The sequence below is a fragment of the Talaromyces proteolyticus genome, assembly GCF_021365285.1.
Source record: "Talaromyces proteolyticus strain PMI_201 chromosome Unknown BGW36scaffold_8, whole genome shotgun sequence".
NCBI lineage: Eukaryota > Fungi > Ascomycota > Eurotiomycetes > Eurotiales > Trichocomaceae > Talaromyces > Talaromyces proteolyticus.
The window spans coordinates 808,982-823,880 of NW_025764284.1; the positions used below are offsets into that span (position 1 = coordinate 808,982).

Consider the following 14,899-nt stretch of genomic DNA (forward strand, 5'->3'; position numbering starts at 1 on the left):
TCATTTGTGAAATGGCATCTGGATATAATGGAAGCCTCCCCATTTACATCGTTCATTGTGGTCGGTATAAGAATCGTCACTTGACTTACAGAATGACCCCCGTTATACAACTTGGTAGATACAATTACTGTGGCGATCTTGTAATAGATATTCATTAGTATTCTATGTAATTTGAGCATTAATATACTGGAATTGTTGATTGAATTTTTGAACCAGAATAGAAGGAGATAAAAAGGGTAGTCTGATAATATGTCCAAAATTAGTAACATTTAGGGAGTAGAGGGGATGGCTTCAAGATTGGAGACTGTTTCCTGCGCCAAAAGACGAGAATGACAACACAGCGCTTGCTGACCCGAAAGTCGGGATGCCGTCTTTATCAGGCATTTACCTGGCGGGCTGCGATCGGGTGTTTGCTGGCCTAAATGGGCAAGAACGGGGGGCCCCATCTGCGGCCCGCTGGTGGTGTGCGGCCCCTGGCGCCTAATTAGGGACAAGCGCTGCCCCGCCAAAAAGGCCCGAATCTAGAAAAGCCCGACGCTCTTCCAGCTTCTCTCCTCTGTCACCAGCGTACGTCCTTTTGTCTGGAAGAACGGAGCGAACTACTAACGGGCCGTCACTTTGGCTCCCCCCAAAGACCCGGACGGGCCTTTGGAATATACGCCAAACATGGCTCTGTCTCTGGTTATAATAAGCTCCAGAGGCGCGAGACAGAATGCAGGTTGCTCCAGCAGGCATTGCCGTCGACGCATTCACCACAGCGCATCTTCAGAGAAGTCGCTTTTAAGCATCTTAATTTACCTTTTCAAACTCAGCTTGCGAGTCTTTCCATTTGTATTGTTGTTCCTGTTATATAGTGCACCATTTTCCTCCACACACAAACATGTCCGCAAACGGAAACCAAACAGTCGCCGTTATTGGCCTCGGTATGGATATTCTGTTTCTTGTAGGGGTTTCATTCTTTGGCTTACAATTTAACTAGGCGCCATCGGATTGGTCACGATGAAAAACTTGGCCGAGGAGGGTTTCGAAGTGACGGGGTTTGACCGCAATTCATACCTTGGTGGTCTGTGGAATTACGACGAGGGAGTCAAGATTTCAGTGTTGGAGAGTAAGCAGCATCCTGAGACAAGACACCCATTCATCCATGTTAATTGTTTCATAGCCACTCGATCCAACGGATCAAAGTTCCGTGTAAGTTTTATTACGGAACAACACAACATTCTATGAAAGCGAACTTTTGTTTTCTAACGACTGGGCTACTAGGGTTGCTTTACGGACTTTCCCTATCCGGACAGTGAGTTTCGCACATAGTCTAATTCGAGGGCTGTTTCATTCTTATCATTGACAAAATTTGTAGCCGCCGAAGTCTTTCCTCCCGCTCGCGAGGTAGCGCAGTATCTATCTGCATATGCAGAGCACTTCAACTTGGCCCCGATGGCACGGCTAAATACGTCCGTTCATGGCGCCGCATTCGACGAGGTGTCACGCAAGTGGCGTATTCAGGTCTCCGAAAAGGACGGTCAGCGCACCGAGGAGGTCTTTGACAAAGTTGTCTTCTGCATGGGCGCTGATCAGATCCCGAACATACCCAAGATTGAGGGCATCGAGAAATTCAAGGGTGACATGACGCATTCGATTGGGTTCAAAAAGTAAGCCAGCAAATGAACAGACTTTTTGAGTTTTCAAAACGCAGTACAATGCTAATACAATTCTCCATCTAGGCCCAACCAATATGATGGCAGACGTGTTCTCGTGGTCGGTTTTGGTAACACTGCCGTCGACATTGCCACGGAGCTATCCAAAAATGCACGCAAAGTCTATCTATCTCACCGCCACGGATCCATCATTGTAAGTTCGACCACCTCAGTTACTAGACTAGTATAAATAGCTAATGGACGCGTTTACTAGCTTCCCCGATGGGTGAATGGAAAGCCAGTGGACCACGTCCGAACCTACCGCAAGTACCAGATGCTCAACTTTTTGGCACGATGGACACCCAGTCTATGGGAAAACATCATGGACAGCTTCATCAAAAACCTGATGAACAAATTGTACGATCTCAAACCAGAGTGGCGTTTTGAGCCGGCACCATCGGTCCTAGCGTCACGTCCCATCGTCAACGACGAGCTGATCAACTGCCTGACCGACGGTACTGTTATCTCGATCAACGGACTGTCCAAGATCATCGACGACTACACGGTTGAGCTTGAAGATGGTACACAACTAAAGGTTGACTCAATTATCTTTGCCACTGGCTACACACTAAACTACTCGATCGTTGGCGATAGCGACCCGACGCGTAACTCAACACGCCAATGGACGGCCCTGCCCGGCTCTAACAATCGGCAGCTGCCACGATTGTACCAGAACATCTTCTCGGTCGAGCACCCGGAATCGCTGGCATTTATGGGCTCGCTCTCGTTTATGAACCCAGCCTTTCTGATGTTCGACCTCGCGTCGATGGCGCTGACGCAGCTGTGGAAAGGCAATTCGCAGTTCCCACCACGCGCCGAGATGGAAGAGGCAGTCGACCGTCATCACGAGTGGATGTGTGGGCTAGCCGCCAAGGGATCTGTGTCGCCTGGTGCTGTCAAGGGCGTCGACTTTTCGGAATGGGTTGACGAGGTGGCCGGGATCGGCCTGCGCGAGAAGCTCGGTTACGGTTTGCAGGGATGGTGGTTCTGGCTGAAGGACCGTGAGTTCTGCAACGTGCTCATGGATGGTCTCCTCAGTCCGCATGTTTACCGCGTCTTCCCGGGTAAGCGACAACACTGGGAAGGAGCTCGTGACGAACTCCTCAAGATCAGCAAGGAACTGAAGGCCAAAAACTGGGAGCCTTGATCTGTTCTGTGATTTTTGGGTTTTTATTTTATTCAGGCGTTTCTATTGACTTGGCCCTCTTTCGCTCTTTCACTTTTCCTTTTATTCCTTTTTTTCTATGATGGATGTGATTGATTGATTATGTAAACTTGAATATAGACGCCATATTGGGATTACTTTCGAAGCGTTCATTGAATCGAAGTTTTTATTTCTGAGTGTCTTGGAAATTGATATTTGGCGACAGTAGCCCTGTCTAGTATATGATAAATGCGGAGATGGCTGTTGACGTAGTTAATGTAGAGATGGATTGTGCAGTATACTCGTTCGGCATGAGTTTTATACAACGACATCAGCTTGGTACCATCGCGTTATTAGCATACCTACCCGTACGCCTCATGCTATTATCTCAGACATATAATTATTTTTAGGTAGAATATAAACAATCGTTCATTTCTATTTAGACTGTGACATCCCAAGTATCGGGGCGCTGCTTGGAGAGTACAAACGTCATAAAAATTGATTAGAAACCAACTTGGGCAATTATCCCCGCAAATCAATGGCACCGGATTGCTATACATATATATCAGTCTTTCTTCGTCATCTGGTTCTGTGTTGTGCGTGTGCGCGTGTGGACGACAAGAGTATGTACTATGGTCCGTATATAGGTATGTTCCATAATGAAAATACGTAAATATTAATCACCAATTTTCTTCTCGATTCAGAGCAAAGATATTTAATGAAGCTGGTCATCTGAATATTCATATTAGATTGATGGATTGATTTGGTATTCGGATACATTTTTCAAGGTATTTATTATTTAAAAAAAAAATTTGAATATTGTATCCAAATCTAGTGGCAGTCATGTATCAAAGCTATATGCATGAAATTGAGCTTGAATAGTACGGGGGAAAAAGGAAAAGATTTCAACTCAATTCTATCGTCTCAAGAGTATACAAATGGAAGAGGAACATTTCGGTCATGAGAATGAAGCAGGATTCACGACTACTTTCTGAGCACGCAGACGAGAAATACACGGCGGTTCATCTTGGTCATAGTCAGTAGAGGATGAAGACGTCTGCCGGCCCTTGAATGTCATGCGATCGGAGCGGCTATCCCAAGCCTTAAGGGTGAGCAGACCAATGGCCAGAAAGAGTGGGTTGTCACGAGCTACGTTGATCAGCGCCGGGTGGTCTTCGTATATCTGAATAACCTGCCTCCAGGCACGATCAATCACGTTTCGTTTGTCGTCATTATCATCATCGTCGTTGTTGTTGTCGCTGCGGGAGAGTAGCTCGGTGAGTACGACGATGACGGCGTCCACGGGCACATCGCGGCCAATTAGCCACAGGTAGCGGCGGAAGCGCGGGTTTGAATGTATTAGGTTGTCATACGACAGAACCTGTTGGGCAAGGCTGAACAGGCGCTCACGCTCGTCGGGCTGTTGCTGCCCGCCATCCAGATTCTGGCCGCGCTGGCGCGGGTGGTAAACGGATAGGCGCAACTGGCGCAGCCACGACCGCGCCTGGTACGCGGTCAGCAGGTGGAAGGGGATACAAGCATCGCAGCTGCGTAGCAGGCGCTGTTCGATCATCTGTTCGGTCTGTTCGACTACGGCGACCTGCTGTAGCTGTTGTTGCTGCTCTAGCCAAGCGCCGAAGGCGGGCGGCGCTCTGCGGGCTAGGAGAGAAGGGTGTTGCTGATGCTGCTCGAGCCGCCTCATAGCCTGCTCGATTTCGATCCGGATTGAACACAGCAGCATCTCAGTCGGGCTGTCGTTCTCAGACGGCGGCATACTCATCGACGGCACCAGCTGGCTGTCGCTTACATTCAATGGACGCCGGACATCCCATGAGCCATCCTGGAAATGAGGGTCTGCTGCCGTGGCACCGGCCCCAAGACGCTGCGCCGCTGCGGCGCGTCCATCCAGGATCAATACCTGCCAAAACAGCCGGCGGCGTATCTCCTTGACAAATGGAGGGAGATCCTGCTGTCGCTCTTCTCGGTGTAGTCCCAGGGCCTCGGCGAGTTGGGCGGCCCGGCCGGTCAGTAAGGTCAGTTTTTCAGATTGTGACGGAGAAGCTCGCATGTAGAAAGTGGCTATCTATTTGAGAATTAACATCAAGTTTTGTTAAGAGGAGTGTGAGTATCAAAAGAGGTGGCAGAGGATGAGACTAACGGTGTACAAAGTCAACGCCTGTAAGACGACGATGTTGTTCGACTGCAGGCAGTCGGAATTGAAGAGGGCTTCATGTGATAGTCGTGAGAAGCGATTGAGGGAGTCAGCTTTGGACTCGCCTGTCAGTTCCAGACACTCGCTGTCCGTCATGGATGCTACGGCGCATAGGTAGATGGCAAAGCCAAGGGCCTCAGTAGCTTTGTTGACACTAGTCGGGTCTGTGGCGATGTCTAAAATGACCTGTTGCACCGACGGTGCATGGAAAAGCATGACTAGAGGGTGGACATTGTTTAAAAACACCTGCCACAACCGGAAAATCTGCAGCGTAGTCGGATGGGCAAATGACAAAGACGGACGCTTCGATTGCTGCTGCTGTTGCGTACAATGCCCAGAATTAGATTGAACATCTTCGTCTGAACGCCAGCAAATATGTTGAAAAAGTGACGGAACGTCGTTAACGCATTTGTGGGCTTGTTCATTTTCTTCGTTCTGTACCTGTTATAACTTTAGTGACGAAAGTCTATGCGTGAATGTGAGGACGCCAGGCGCCGGTGACAGACCTTTTTGGGGTTTTCTAGACATGTTTTGAAGGAATCTGATTGAGAGGTAGGGCTGCTGTCGTTACTGCTGCTTCTGGAACCGACACAATTTGTCGCCATTCTCGGCAATGGTGACTTGTTTCTTCTCATTTTTGTCTCTTTGGCTCCAGGCAGCCCGGCCAAAATGTCGCTAAAACCGTCGAACCCTATATGGAACGATGGATCCAGCACACCATTGGTGATAGACATTTCATTTCTTGTTTCGTGTCGTCAAATATCCCAATTCACTGTACCAAGAGAATGTGTGCTACTGTCTGCATCTGTTTCGTAAGAAAGTCCAACTATTCGGAGAGTCACCGGTCGTCGCTGCGGACAGTGAAGTACATTAAGAATTAACCCCCGGATTTTCCAACGAGGATCTTTTCCTAGATGACGATGCGATCGGGGGTGGGACTTTCTTCCTTTCCATCTATCTTCTCTTTTTTTGGTCCTCTCCTCCTGTGATCGTGTGTTCACTCGACCCGTTCGGGTCCCGACGCCACCCCGTTTATTAGCCCGTCAGGATGATAATTGGCCCAACATGACACAGGAACCGCGAAAACCGACAAGACCATGAACGATTGGGCTAAAAAGTAAAACAAAAAGAAAGGGAAATATAAAGAGGGCTACCATCCCCGGCATCGGGAAGTTGATACCCTGTTAAAGATCCATTTCTTTTCGCTCTTGCGACGGCGCGATCATCGGGATGCGCTGTCGGGTGTAAGAAGTGTGTAGCACAGTAAACTATCTGCACTGGAACTAGATTTATTATTTCTTCGGCAGTAACCGTACTAGCGCGCACCGACTAAACTCCTTTACTAGCATGGTTCTCTTGTGCATAAGAATATGAGCTGGACATCTCGTTGGCATAGTTAAAGCTTTGTTTACGAGGATTTGTCATGGGGTATAACCTATTTATATTGTAGTAGCCGATCTGGCTAAAATTCTAGATAATAAAAATACACAGTTCGTTTTGATGGTGAGCATCAATCTCTTAAATTAATAATACAAAGCATCTCTTCTGCACTTAATTGGTATCTGAGAGTGCCTAGTTCAAATTTAAAGAATATTCCAAAGGACATGAACTCGTCCGGCTGGACGAGAAGTACAACGACAACATCAAAAATTTCACCGTTGTCGATGAAAGGGTGAGGCCGATTTATTAAAGTATATAGTCGAATGGATACACTCACTGGTAGAGGTCATAATCACTGTGTGAGTATAAATCATTGCATGGTGGTGAATCTTGCTGTGGCATCGGGCATTTCTTAGATTCCCTATCCGCTGGTTCTTCCAGCCGGGCTTATTCTTGGATTTGGACCCTGCCCGTGCGCCGCAAGACCCCGGAATGGCAAAACAATTTAAGTACGTGTCTAGGACTTGATTGCCATGTTTATGAACATGTTTTGAAAGGGTTTGTCAAATTAATATTCCTTATTCTTTTGTCGTTGAAGGTAGCCAACCAAAACAACAGACCAGCTGCCACGATCGAATTGGTATCCATCTTGCACAATCACTCCATCCTCACCAACAATGGCCATCTGGCAAAACATAGGATCCTATTTCTGGGGCAACCCTTCGCAGCAGTCTGCTTCCTCAGCTACTGGACAGCCGTTGTGTCTGACCATCACTGCGTACCGCAAGGAAGGTCTCACTGAAGATGAGTACCGCAGCTATCTGACAACCAAGCACGCGCCGTTGGTGCGGCCACTTATGGAACAATACGGACTGTTAAAATATACTATTGTACGTATTATCACACCTTCTGTTTCTTTAAACTAGTATCAGGACTCAGAAGAAGGCAGGGAGATGCTGATTATACGATGAACAGACTTTTAATACCAACTCTTCGCGGAAACTGATGGGTCGGCTGTTCGACCCTCAATTTGCCAATGTCTCCGACTACGACGCGATAATCCAGATTGTCTTTAAGGACGTCCAAGACTTTGTCAACATGAAGGCTAACCCGGATTATAAAAAATACGTGATTCCTGATCACGAACAGTTTGCTGATACGAAGCGATCAAAGTATGTCCACACATTTCTTTCTCTTCCCCCCACCGGCCTCTCCTCGTTTTTGAATAGACACATGTATACTGAAAACAATATTAATTTGGGTGTTTATTTAGGATGACCATCGGTCAGGTTGTGCCATTACTGGGATAGATGAAGCCTTCGGCGGTTGAGTAGCCGATGACGAAACAAATGGAACTGATATTTCTTTCTTTTGTTCATGTTTATTCACTCGTACATAGAGCAACATTGATAGTGCATCGCGTTGATCGATATCGTGTTTCTTCAAATTCTCACGTAAGAGTAAGCACCCTAAAAAGGCAAGATGCGTGTTGCCTATTTGGACGGGTTGCGTAAGTTAGGGTTTAATTGCCAGGCGCTCGCCGTGAGGGTTAAAACATGCGGCATCGTAGTCTCTAGCTCATAACCAACGTTGACAATTGCTACTGCCAAGAGAAATTACGTGGTTACTGTCCTGCAGGGCTGAAATACCGACCAACCGCGCGTCAAAGTCGTTTTCGACAGGTGCTGCCTTGAGGCGTCTAGTCGGACCCGACGAATATGCCCGAAATGACAGGACTGAAAAAGAACATAGGGGAAAAAAAATGCCCGACAGCGCATTGAATACCGCATTAATGCCCCCACTTCTCCACAATACACTATGCAAGCCGGCCAGTCAGTCGATCACGGCCCCGGTGCTGACATCGTGTATATAGATCAGCCTGGACAAAAAAAAAGTCCCATCGCGTAAGTCGCGAGCACCGCGGCCCGTTACAACAACCCGTGGTGAAGTGTTTCCGAGACAGGGGCTGTATACAAAAGGAGAGCCATCCCATCGACCTTGATAAGAACTGGAACAGCACACATCAACACCACAGATTAATGAACGCATCACTGCATACGATAACAGAACAACAAAAACCATCAAAACCTTAAAATTGTCCTTTTTTGCAGTTTCCATTCTTAGCGCAGATTTATACACACCATGTCGTCCATCCTTCTCCAGCACGCCACCATTATCGTCCCCGCGACGGGGAGTGATGAATTTTCCATCCTACGCGACCACGCCTTGTTGATTGAGGGCAGCAAGATCACTCGTATTGCTGCGCAGATTGATCCGCCACTTGATACCACTGAGGTTATCGACTGCACCGGCAAGATCGTATCTCCAGGCTTCGTTGACACTCATCATCATCTCTGGGGAACACAGTTGAAGGGCCGTCATGCCAACGACACAATGCTAGATTTCATGTTCAAAGGCAAGCCCCTATCCAGCTTTTGTTTACTCTTTTTAAAATTCATTTTCTGACTCACTTTATGATGAATAGGCGTCCTTCAAAGTTCCAACTTCACTGCAAACGATGTTTTCTGGGGCCAGCTCGGAGGTTGTCTGGAGGCTCTCGACGCCGGCACAACCACGGTTGTCGACCACGCGCACGCAATTTACTCTCCGGAGCATGGATCTAATGCTCTCTCAGCAACGGTATCGTCGGGAATCCGCTCAGTCTTTTGCTACGCACCTGTCTCGCGCGTGACAGGCTGGCAGCCACTCGCCTTTGACTGGGAGATGCTTCCCGACTGGCTAGTTAACCAACTCGAGGAACTGGCACGCGGCGGGCCCTACGGTGAGGGACGCGTAAACATCGGCCTCGGCTTTGATGCTCTCTATATCCCCAAGGAGTCTGTTGTTGGTCTGTTTGAACGGGCGCGTGCCGCGGGTGTCAAGCTCATTACCATGCACTACGCCCGAGGACCCATCTTTGGTATGTCAATTGCCTTCCATCTTGTTTCGGACGATATGTATTCTTTGTTTGGTAACTAATCGCTCTATTTGTCGGAATAGGCCAGTTCTCAGTTGTCGATACCCTGTCCTCGTACGGGCTCTTGGGCCCGGATCTGCTCTTTGCCAACGCGATAGGTGCGTCGGCATCAGATGCTGAGATCATGGCCAAGGAGGGCATTTCAATCTCATCTACTCCTGAGAGTGAGTTGCAGATGGGACTGGGCAAACCGGTGTGGAACCGTGATGACCTTAAGACGCTGAGCTCGCTCGGCAGCGACAGCCAGACGGTCAACTCGACCGACCTACTATCACAGATGCGTATCGCACTGCAGACGGAGCGAGGCCGGATTAACGAGGCGCTCCTCGACCAGGGCAAGGCGCCCAAGAAGTTGAGCGTTACGGTAGCCGACGTCTTCCGGCTTGCTACAATTCAGGGCGCGCGCGCCATCCGCTTGCAGGACCGCATCGGCTCTCTCGAAGAGGGCAAGCAGGCTGACATTGTCATCTTCGACGCCCAGACCCCCGCTATGACTTGCGCGGCCGAGCACGACCCTATCGCCGCCGTTGTGCTGCATGCTTCAGTGCGCGATATTGAGACCGTCATCGTTGATGGTCACATCCGCAAGCGCAACGGCCGTCTGACTGCGCTGGCTGTCGATGAAGCCATTGCGGGTATTGGGAAGAGTAGCGTCGAGTGGAAGGACGTCGCCGCCCAATTGGTGCGTACTCGCGAGCGCATCAATGCCGAGACCGAAAAGATCGATTACGAGGCTGCTGCCCAAGCTTTTATGGCCGTCACCGGTATTGACAGTAACAATCTTGTCTGATCGTGTTTGAGATATCCTCTCTTTTTCTATTGTTTCAATTCCATTTCATGTTCTGGTTGCTTTGTTTCGCAATCTCTCTGTGATGTTAGGTATATAGATCGGTTGTGCTTTGGTCTGATAAGGAGGAAAATTTTGAGGGCGTTTGAGAATGTCCACTAGTTTGAATGACACAGTTTGATACTTTAAATACTTTAATCTAGTATCATTTCCTTCTCTAAATATATAGGTAAATCTGATAATGGGTTAATATAGCTGTGTTTTTCGAATCATACACGCTTCAAGTCTGGTATCGAGGTCTGTTGCATGTATATCTGATGGAGTTGATCTTGCCAACCAATGCCAACTCTATTTGATATATATGTATGTTAGTTATCTTGCACATTTATAAAACTCTTCGGGGACCAAGTAATCTCCTCTTGTCTAAGGACCTGTGATCAGAATATACTCAGCATTTATATGTAGCGGTGCAGGCAGAATAATAATGCAAAGTGGACTAGTGGTCTAATACTGAAATGCATTCAAATCAATTTTAAGATTCTACTCATACATGGTATGTAAAATGAGAAAACCTTAGCCACTCTTTTCAAAATAACTGACATAATGTGTAATATTGCAACATGATTCCATACGAGGTCATAAACAGAAAAAGGAAATACCAACACTTCTTCGATGTTGCAAAACTATCGCTGGTTCTGAATAACCAATTCTATAGATATCTTCCGCTAACACCAAAAAAGGGGAAAAACATAAAGAAAATACATAACATAGATCCTCCTCTATCTTTCTCGCCAAAAAGCAAAAGCAGTAGTCACAACTAACCAAAATGGCTACCAACACGTCGCTAATCAACAGGGGCTCAGTTTGATCATTTCCAAAAGAGAAGAATGAACAGACTAGGCAGCTTCCTTGTTGACATTCTCTTTCTTGGACCAGCGTCCACCACCGCCACCTTCAGGCTTCATGCTCTTCCACTCCATGGCCAATGAACCCAGAGCAGTAGCGCATGCGCACGCAACGGCGACGTAAAAGGCGTCGATAATGGCACCATTGTAGGCTTTCAACACGGCGGGTAGCTGGTCAGGACTGACAACGGAGCGCAAGGCGGTAGCACCGACATTGACAATGCGGCCGGCGTCGATACCATGGACCGTACTCGAGATCGACTCGGTCAAGCGGTTGGAAAAGACGTTGTTGGCGACCGAGATCCAGAGAGCACCACCAAAGTACTGCGCAAAGAAGATCAACGACACGCCGGTAGAAACATCCTGCGGTGCCAGCACTGTCTGTGCGGCTGCGCCAGGCTGCTGCATACCAAAACCGATACCAAGGCCAAAGCATGCCTGGAAGCCAATCCACTGTGGATGACCGGTCGAGGTGGTGAAGGTCGTCATCAGCCCGGAGCCGATAGACAGGAGAATACTGCCTACGATCATGAAGGGCGTGTAGTAACCCGAGTTGGTGACGCCGGCGCCGGCGACAATGCTGCCTACCACGAGGCCAATGACCATCGGAAGCGTCATGATGCCTGACTTGACTGAAGATGCGTCCTTGACAGCCTGGAACCAGATAGGAATGTAGTACAGGATCACCATCATCGACCCGTTCAGCATCAACGAGTACCAGAAGCCGGCGACGATGCTACGGCGCAGGAAGATGCGCGGCGGCACCGTTCCGTCGTCCTTCTTCCAGTGCTGCACACCAATAAACGCCAGCAGCAACACGCCGGCGATAACAAGAAGTGCGATCACACGCCCATTACTCCAGGCGTAGGTGGTGCCACCCCACTGCAGCGCCAATAGAAGACAAACCATGCCTGGCAAGAATAGAGAAGTGCCAATAGGATCAAGCTTCTGGAGTCTCTCGCCTGTTGACAATTGCTTGTTGGAGGCCTCAGGTAGCTTCAACACTAGCGCGACGATAGCGATGGTCACGGCGCCGATAGGTAGGTTAATGTAGAAACACCATCGCCAGGATACGTTGTCGGTAAAGGCACCACCCATCATAGGCGCTATAATGGACGCAATTCCAAAAACGCCGCCCAGAATACCAGTGTACATGGGTCGCTTGTGCAGCGGTGCCATATGAACCATGATAACGATCACGCCGGACGACAAACCTGATGCTCCGATTCCGGCGATAGCCCGTCCGACGATAAAGACTGTCGAGGAGGGTGCCGCACCAGATACAGCTGAACCAATTTCAAACAGCAGGATTGCTGCCAGGAACACCCACTTAGGCGAGTAGAAGGTGTACACGCGGCCAAACACAAGCTGGAACGAGCAGCAGGTTAGCAGATAGGCACTACCGTACCATCCAATGTCACCCAGCGAGTTGAATGTGTCTGTGATACGCGGCGTGGCTGTTGTGATAATGGTTCGGTCCTCAGTCAGTTAGCATTGCGGCAGGTCGCAAAACGTAGCTCATAAGGTTGCTTACCAATGCCACCAGGAAAATGGCTAGATACAGCGCAAGCATGATGACGATCACCTTAGGCAGTGGAGGATACTGCGTGTTGTCCTTCTCCCATGCATTGTCGTTGGACTTCTGGTTTACTGCATCGAGCGAGCTGTTATCGCTGTCCGCACGCAGCGGGGGGTGTCATCGTCCAAGGCAGTCATGGTGAAATTTGTCGCCTGCTGTCAAACTCGATAGCTGTTTGATCTGGAGAATATTTTACAATAACTCAGTGAGTATGAGGACCTGTTCGACTGAGCCACCATGTCTAGGTGCAGCTGGTGTCGTTCTTGTATCACGCGTAAGACGCGAGGTAGGGCTATTTTCTAGGGTTTTAGGGTTATCCTCGGATACGAATAAGCTGTTTCGGGCCCGAAAGGATGACCCCGAGATGATCGATCCTTTCCATAATGGGAAGTGATTTTCTCTCCGGCCGGGCTTACCCCCGATGAATGTCTGCGTCTAATTTACTATTCTAACGCCCGACAACAAGCTAGCTGGACTAAACAAAGAAAATAGGTAGGGCAAAAACGGGCCGAGTATTATTTAGGCAGTGATCGATCGGCTGTATTCCAACACGGCGGCTATGGAACATCTTCCTCGGTCGCTTTGATGTCCCCGAAAAAGACCGCGAATAAAGCAGCAGAAAAGTATAAATAGGTGTTACAGCCACCTGGTCAGCACAGAAATAGGATGTTTTCCATCACGTCATCCGCCATTAGACTGGCCTCCCCTTTGCTTACTCGACATTATCCATCCACACCACGGATCTCGCTTTCCACTTCTGTTCTGTGTCATAGACCATCAGATTTGGTTTACCATCGTCCATCGCGCACCCAAGAGACTCTTGCTGTATTGCCGTTTTACGCCCCCATCAGAAAAGCAACCTCCATGGCCACCACCACCACCACCACCACAAGCATGACGACCACTGACACCATCTTCCAACAAGAAAAGCCCTGGTCTAGCCACCCGTTCAAGCTGATCTCAGATACGGGCCTGCATGCCCGTTCTGATGTGCCGCGCGACCATTATGTGGTCAAGTTCACCAAAGATATGGCTCTAGTGCACAATCTGATTTTGCGTGGGCTCAATGCGGCGTACAACCAGTGTCTATCGGTGACACCAGGCACACAGGCGGCCCAGGATTTTCTCATCTTCAACCAATGTGTATATGAGATGCTCAAGTCGCACCACGACATGGAAGAGGAGCAGTTGTTTCCTGCGCTCGAGAAGGCCCTCAATCAGCCAGGCGCAATGGCGACCAATGTGGCTGAGCATCACGACTTCCATGACGGCCTCATGCATTTCCACGACTATGTCTTTCAGACCGAAGCCGACAATTATGACGGGCCGACGCTACACGCTATTATCGAGTCATTCGGTTCACTAGTAGAAAAGCATCTACACAACGAAATTGCGCCGCTGTACGACCTCCACGTCGTCGAGAGTAATGCCCTGAAAGCACTCTGGAACGATGTCGAGAAAAACTATCAACCTAATTTTGACAAATACCGGTATGTTCCTGTCCCTTGACCCTTTTCACATTTCATCTCTTTCTTTTTTTATTTTGATCGGATTATCAAGCTGACGATGTTTCTCCTTAGCCATGTTCCACTAGCCATGACTTGCGCCGACAATACCTTTGAATTGGACGGCCAGGTAACGCCATTTCCCGGTCTTCCTGTCTTTGCGGCTTATATTGTGAAGTTCCTGTTGGGTCGCAGGTTTTCGGGCGCCTGGGAGTTTGCGCCGTCGGACTTTACCGGGCGGCCACGGTTGCAGCAAGCGTCACTGTAGTGGAGAGGATTGTGAAATGGATATGATATGATATGATTTGTTTGTTTGATTTGCACGGATGGCGTTATTTGGCAGTGTTTGGCATTTTCCGGTCTTGCTTCTCAATTACCTGTATAGAACATATGTGATGATAGCCTGGAGTATTCGGACGAGTGAGAACGTTCGTGGAATTTGACAATCTTATTTCCATTTAATTTCTTACTAGTAAACTCTGTTTATATAAACTATACTGTCTGGTTTTACTCTTTCTCCTTTTCGGCTTGGTGCCTCTTGTATTCTAGCAATGGTGCATAATCTAGAGCTTGTAATGGTCACTTTTCTAATCCAGAAATCGTGAAATACGTCCATCTCTGAATTTGCAAAATTACAATTTTTCTTTTCATTTCATTTCACTTTTTCTTTTCTAGTCTCGTCTTAGAATAGACAGATGCGTTTGACTCTCGAAACC

At 48.4% G+C, this 14,899-nt stretch overlaps 6 protein-coding genes across 6 annotated transcripts; 4 read left to right on the forward strand and 2 right to left on the reverse strand.

Moving 5' to 3' along the window:
- Positions 1–880: 880 nt before the first annotated feature.
- On the forward strand, positions 881–2,841 carry BGW36DRAFT_360854 (flavin monooxygenase-like protein; the record flags this gene model as incomplete). Its single annotated transcript, XM_046214219.1, has 7 exons — positions 881–923; positions 980–1,108; positions 1,163–1,191; positions 1,264–1,294; positions 1,358–1,649; positions 1,722–1,848; positions 1,909–2,841. 7 exons carry the CDS (start codon positions 881–883, stop codon positions 2,839–2,841), a joined length of 1,584 nt encoding a protein of 527 aa, XP_046070287.1.
- A 955-nt stretch (positions 2,842–3,796) lies between these two features.
- On the reverse strand, positions 3,797–5,350 carry BGW36DRAFT_298817 (uncharacterized protein; the record flags this gene model as incomplete). The annotated part of the gene is made up of 2 exons (XM_046211470.1): positions 3,797–4,899; positions 4,993–5,350. Coding segments are annotated over 2 exons (1,461 nt in total), but the record flags the coding sequence as incomplete, so codon positions are not given.
- Positions 5,351–7,107: 1,757 nt separating this feature from the next.
- On the forward strand, positions 7,108–7,740 carry BGW36DRAFT_429034 (EthD domain-containing protein; the record flags this gene model as incomplete). The annotated part of the gene is made up of 3 exons (XM_046220633.1): positions 7,108–7,320; positions 7,406–7,602; positions 7,704–7,740. The coding sequence occupies 3 exons, from the start codon at positions 7,108–7,110 to the stop codon at positions 7,738–7,740; spliced, it is 447 nt and encodes a 148-aa protein (XP_046070289.1).
- Positions 7,741–8,350: 610 nt separating this feature from the next.
- BGW36DRAFT_382200 (5-methylthioadenosine/S-adenosylhomocysteine deaminase n1) lies at positions 8,351–10,363 on the forward strand. Its single transcript, XM_046216496.1, has 3 exons — positions 8,351–8,846; positions 8,916–9,350; positions 9,431–10,363. The coding sequence occupies exons 1-3, from the start codon at positions 8,573–8,575 to the stop codon at positions 10,195–10,197; spliced, it is 1,476 nt and encodes a 491-aa protein (XP_046070290.1). The 5' UTR covers positions 8,351–8,572; the 3' UTR covers positions 10,198–10,363.
- Positions 10,364–11,090: 727 nt separating this feature from the next.
- BGW36DRAFT_408793 (putative efflux pump antibiotic resistance protein) lies at positions 11,091–12,898 on the reverse strand (the record flags this gene model as incomplete). The annotated part of the gene is made up of 2 exons (XM_046219089.1): positions 12,634–12,898; positions 11,091–12,578 (listed from the first exon to the last, which is right to left on the reverse strand). The coding sequence occupies exons 1-2, from the start codon at positions 12,670–12,672 to the stop codon at positions 11,091–11,093; spliced, it is 1,527 nt and encodes a 508-aa protein (XP_046070291.1). The 5' UTR covers positions 12,673–12,898.
- A 644-nt stretch (positions 12,899–13,542) lies between these two features.
- On the forward strand, positions 13,543–14,451 carry BGW36DRAFT_429037 (uncharacterized protein; the record flags this gene model as incomplete). The annotated part of the gene is made up of 2 exons (XM_046220634.1): positions 13,543–14,168; positions 14,259–14,451. The coding sequence occupies 2 exons, from the start codon at positions 13,543–13,545 to the stop codon at positions 14,449–14,451; spliced, it is 819 nt and encodes a 272-aa protein (XP_046070292.1).
- Positions 14,452–14,899: the final 448 nt, after the last annotated feature.

What these genes read in the sequence shown, in the direction of transcription:
- BGW36DRAFT_382200 (XM_046216496.1), top strand. Translation starts at nt 8,573, where the DNA reads ATGTCGTCCATCCTTCTCCAGCACGCCACCATTATCGTCCCCGCGACG. An exon ending in GCTAGATTTCATGTTCAAAG is followed by an intron (nt 8,847 to 8,915) that starts GCAAGCCCCTAT and finishes TATGATGAATAG; the next exon opens with GCGTCCTTCAAAGTTCCAAC. An exon ending in CGCCCGAGGACCCATCTTTG is followed by an intron (nt 9,351 to 9,430) that starts GTATGTCAATTG and finishes TTGTCGGAATAG; the next exon opens with GCCAGTTCTCAGTTGTCGAT.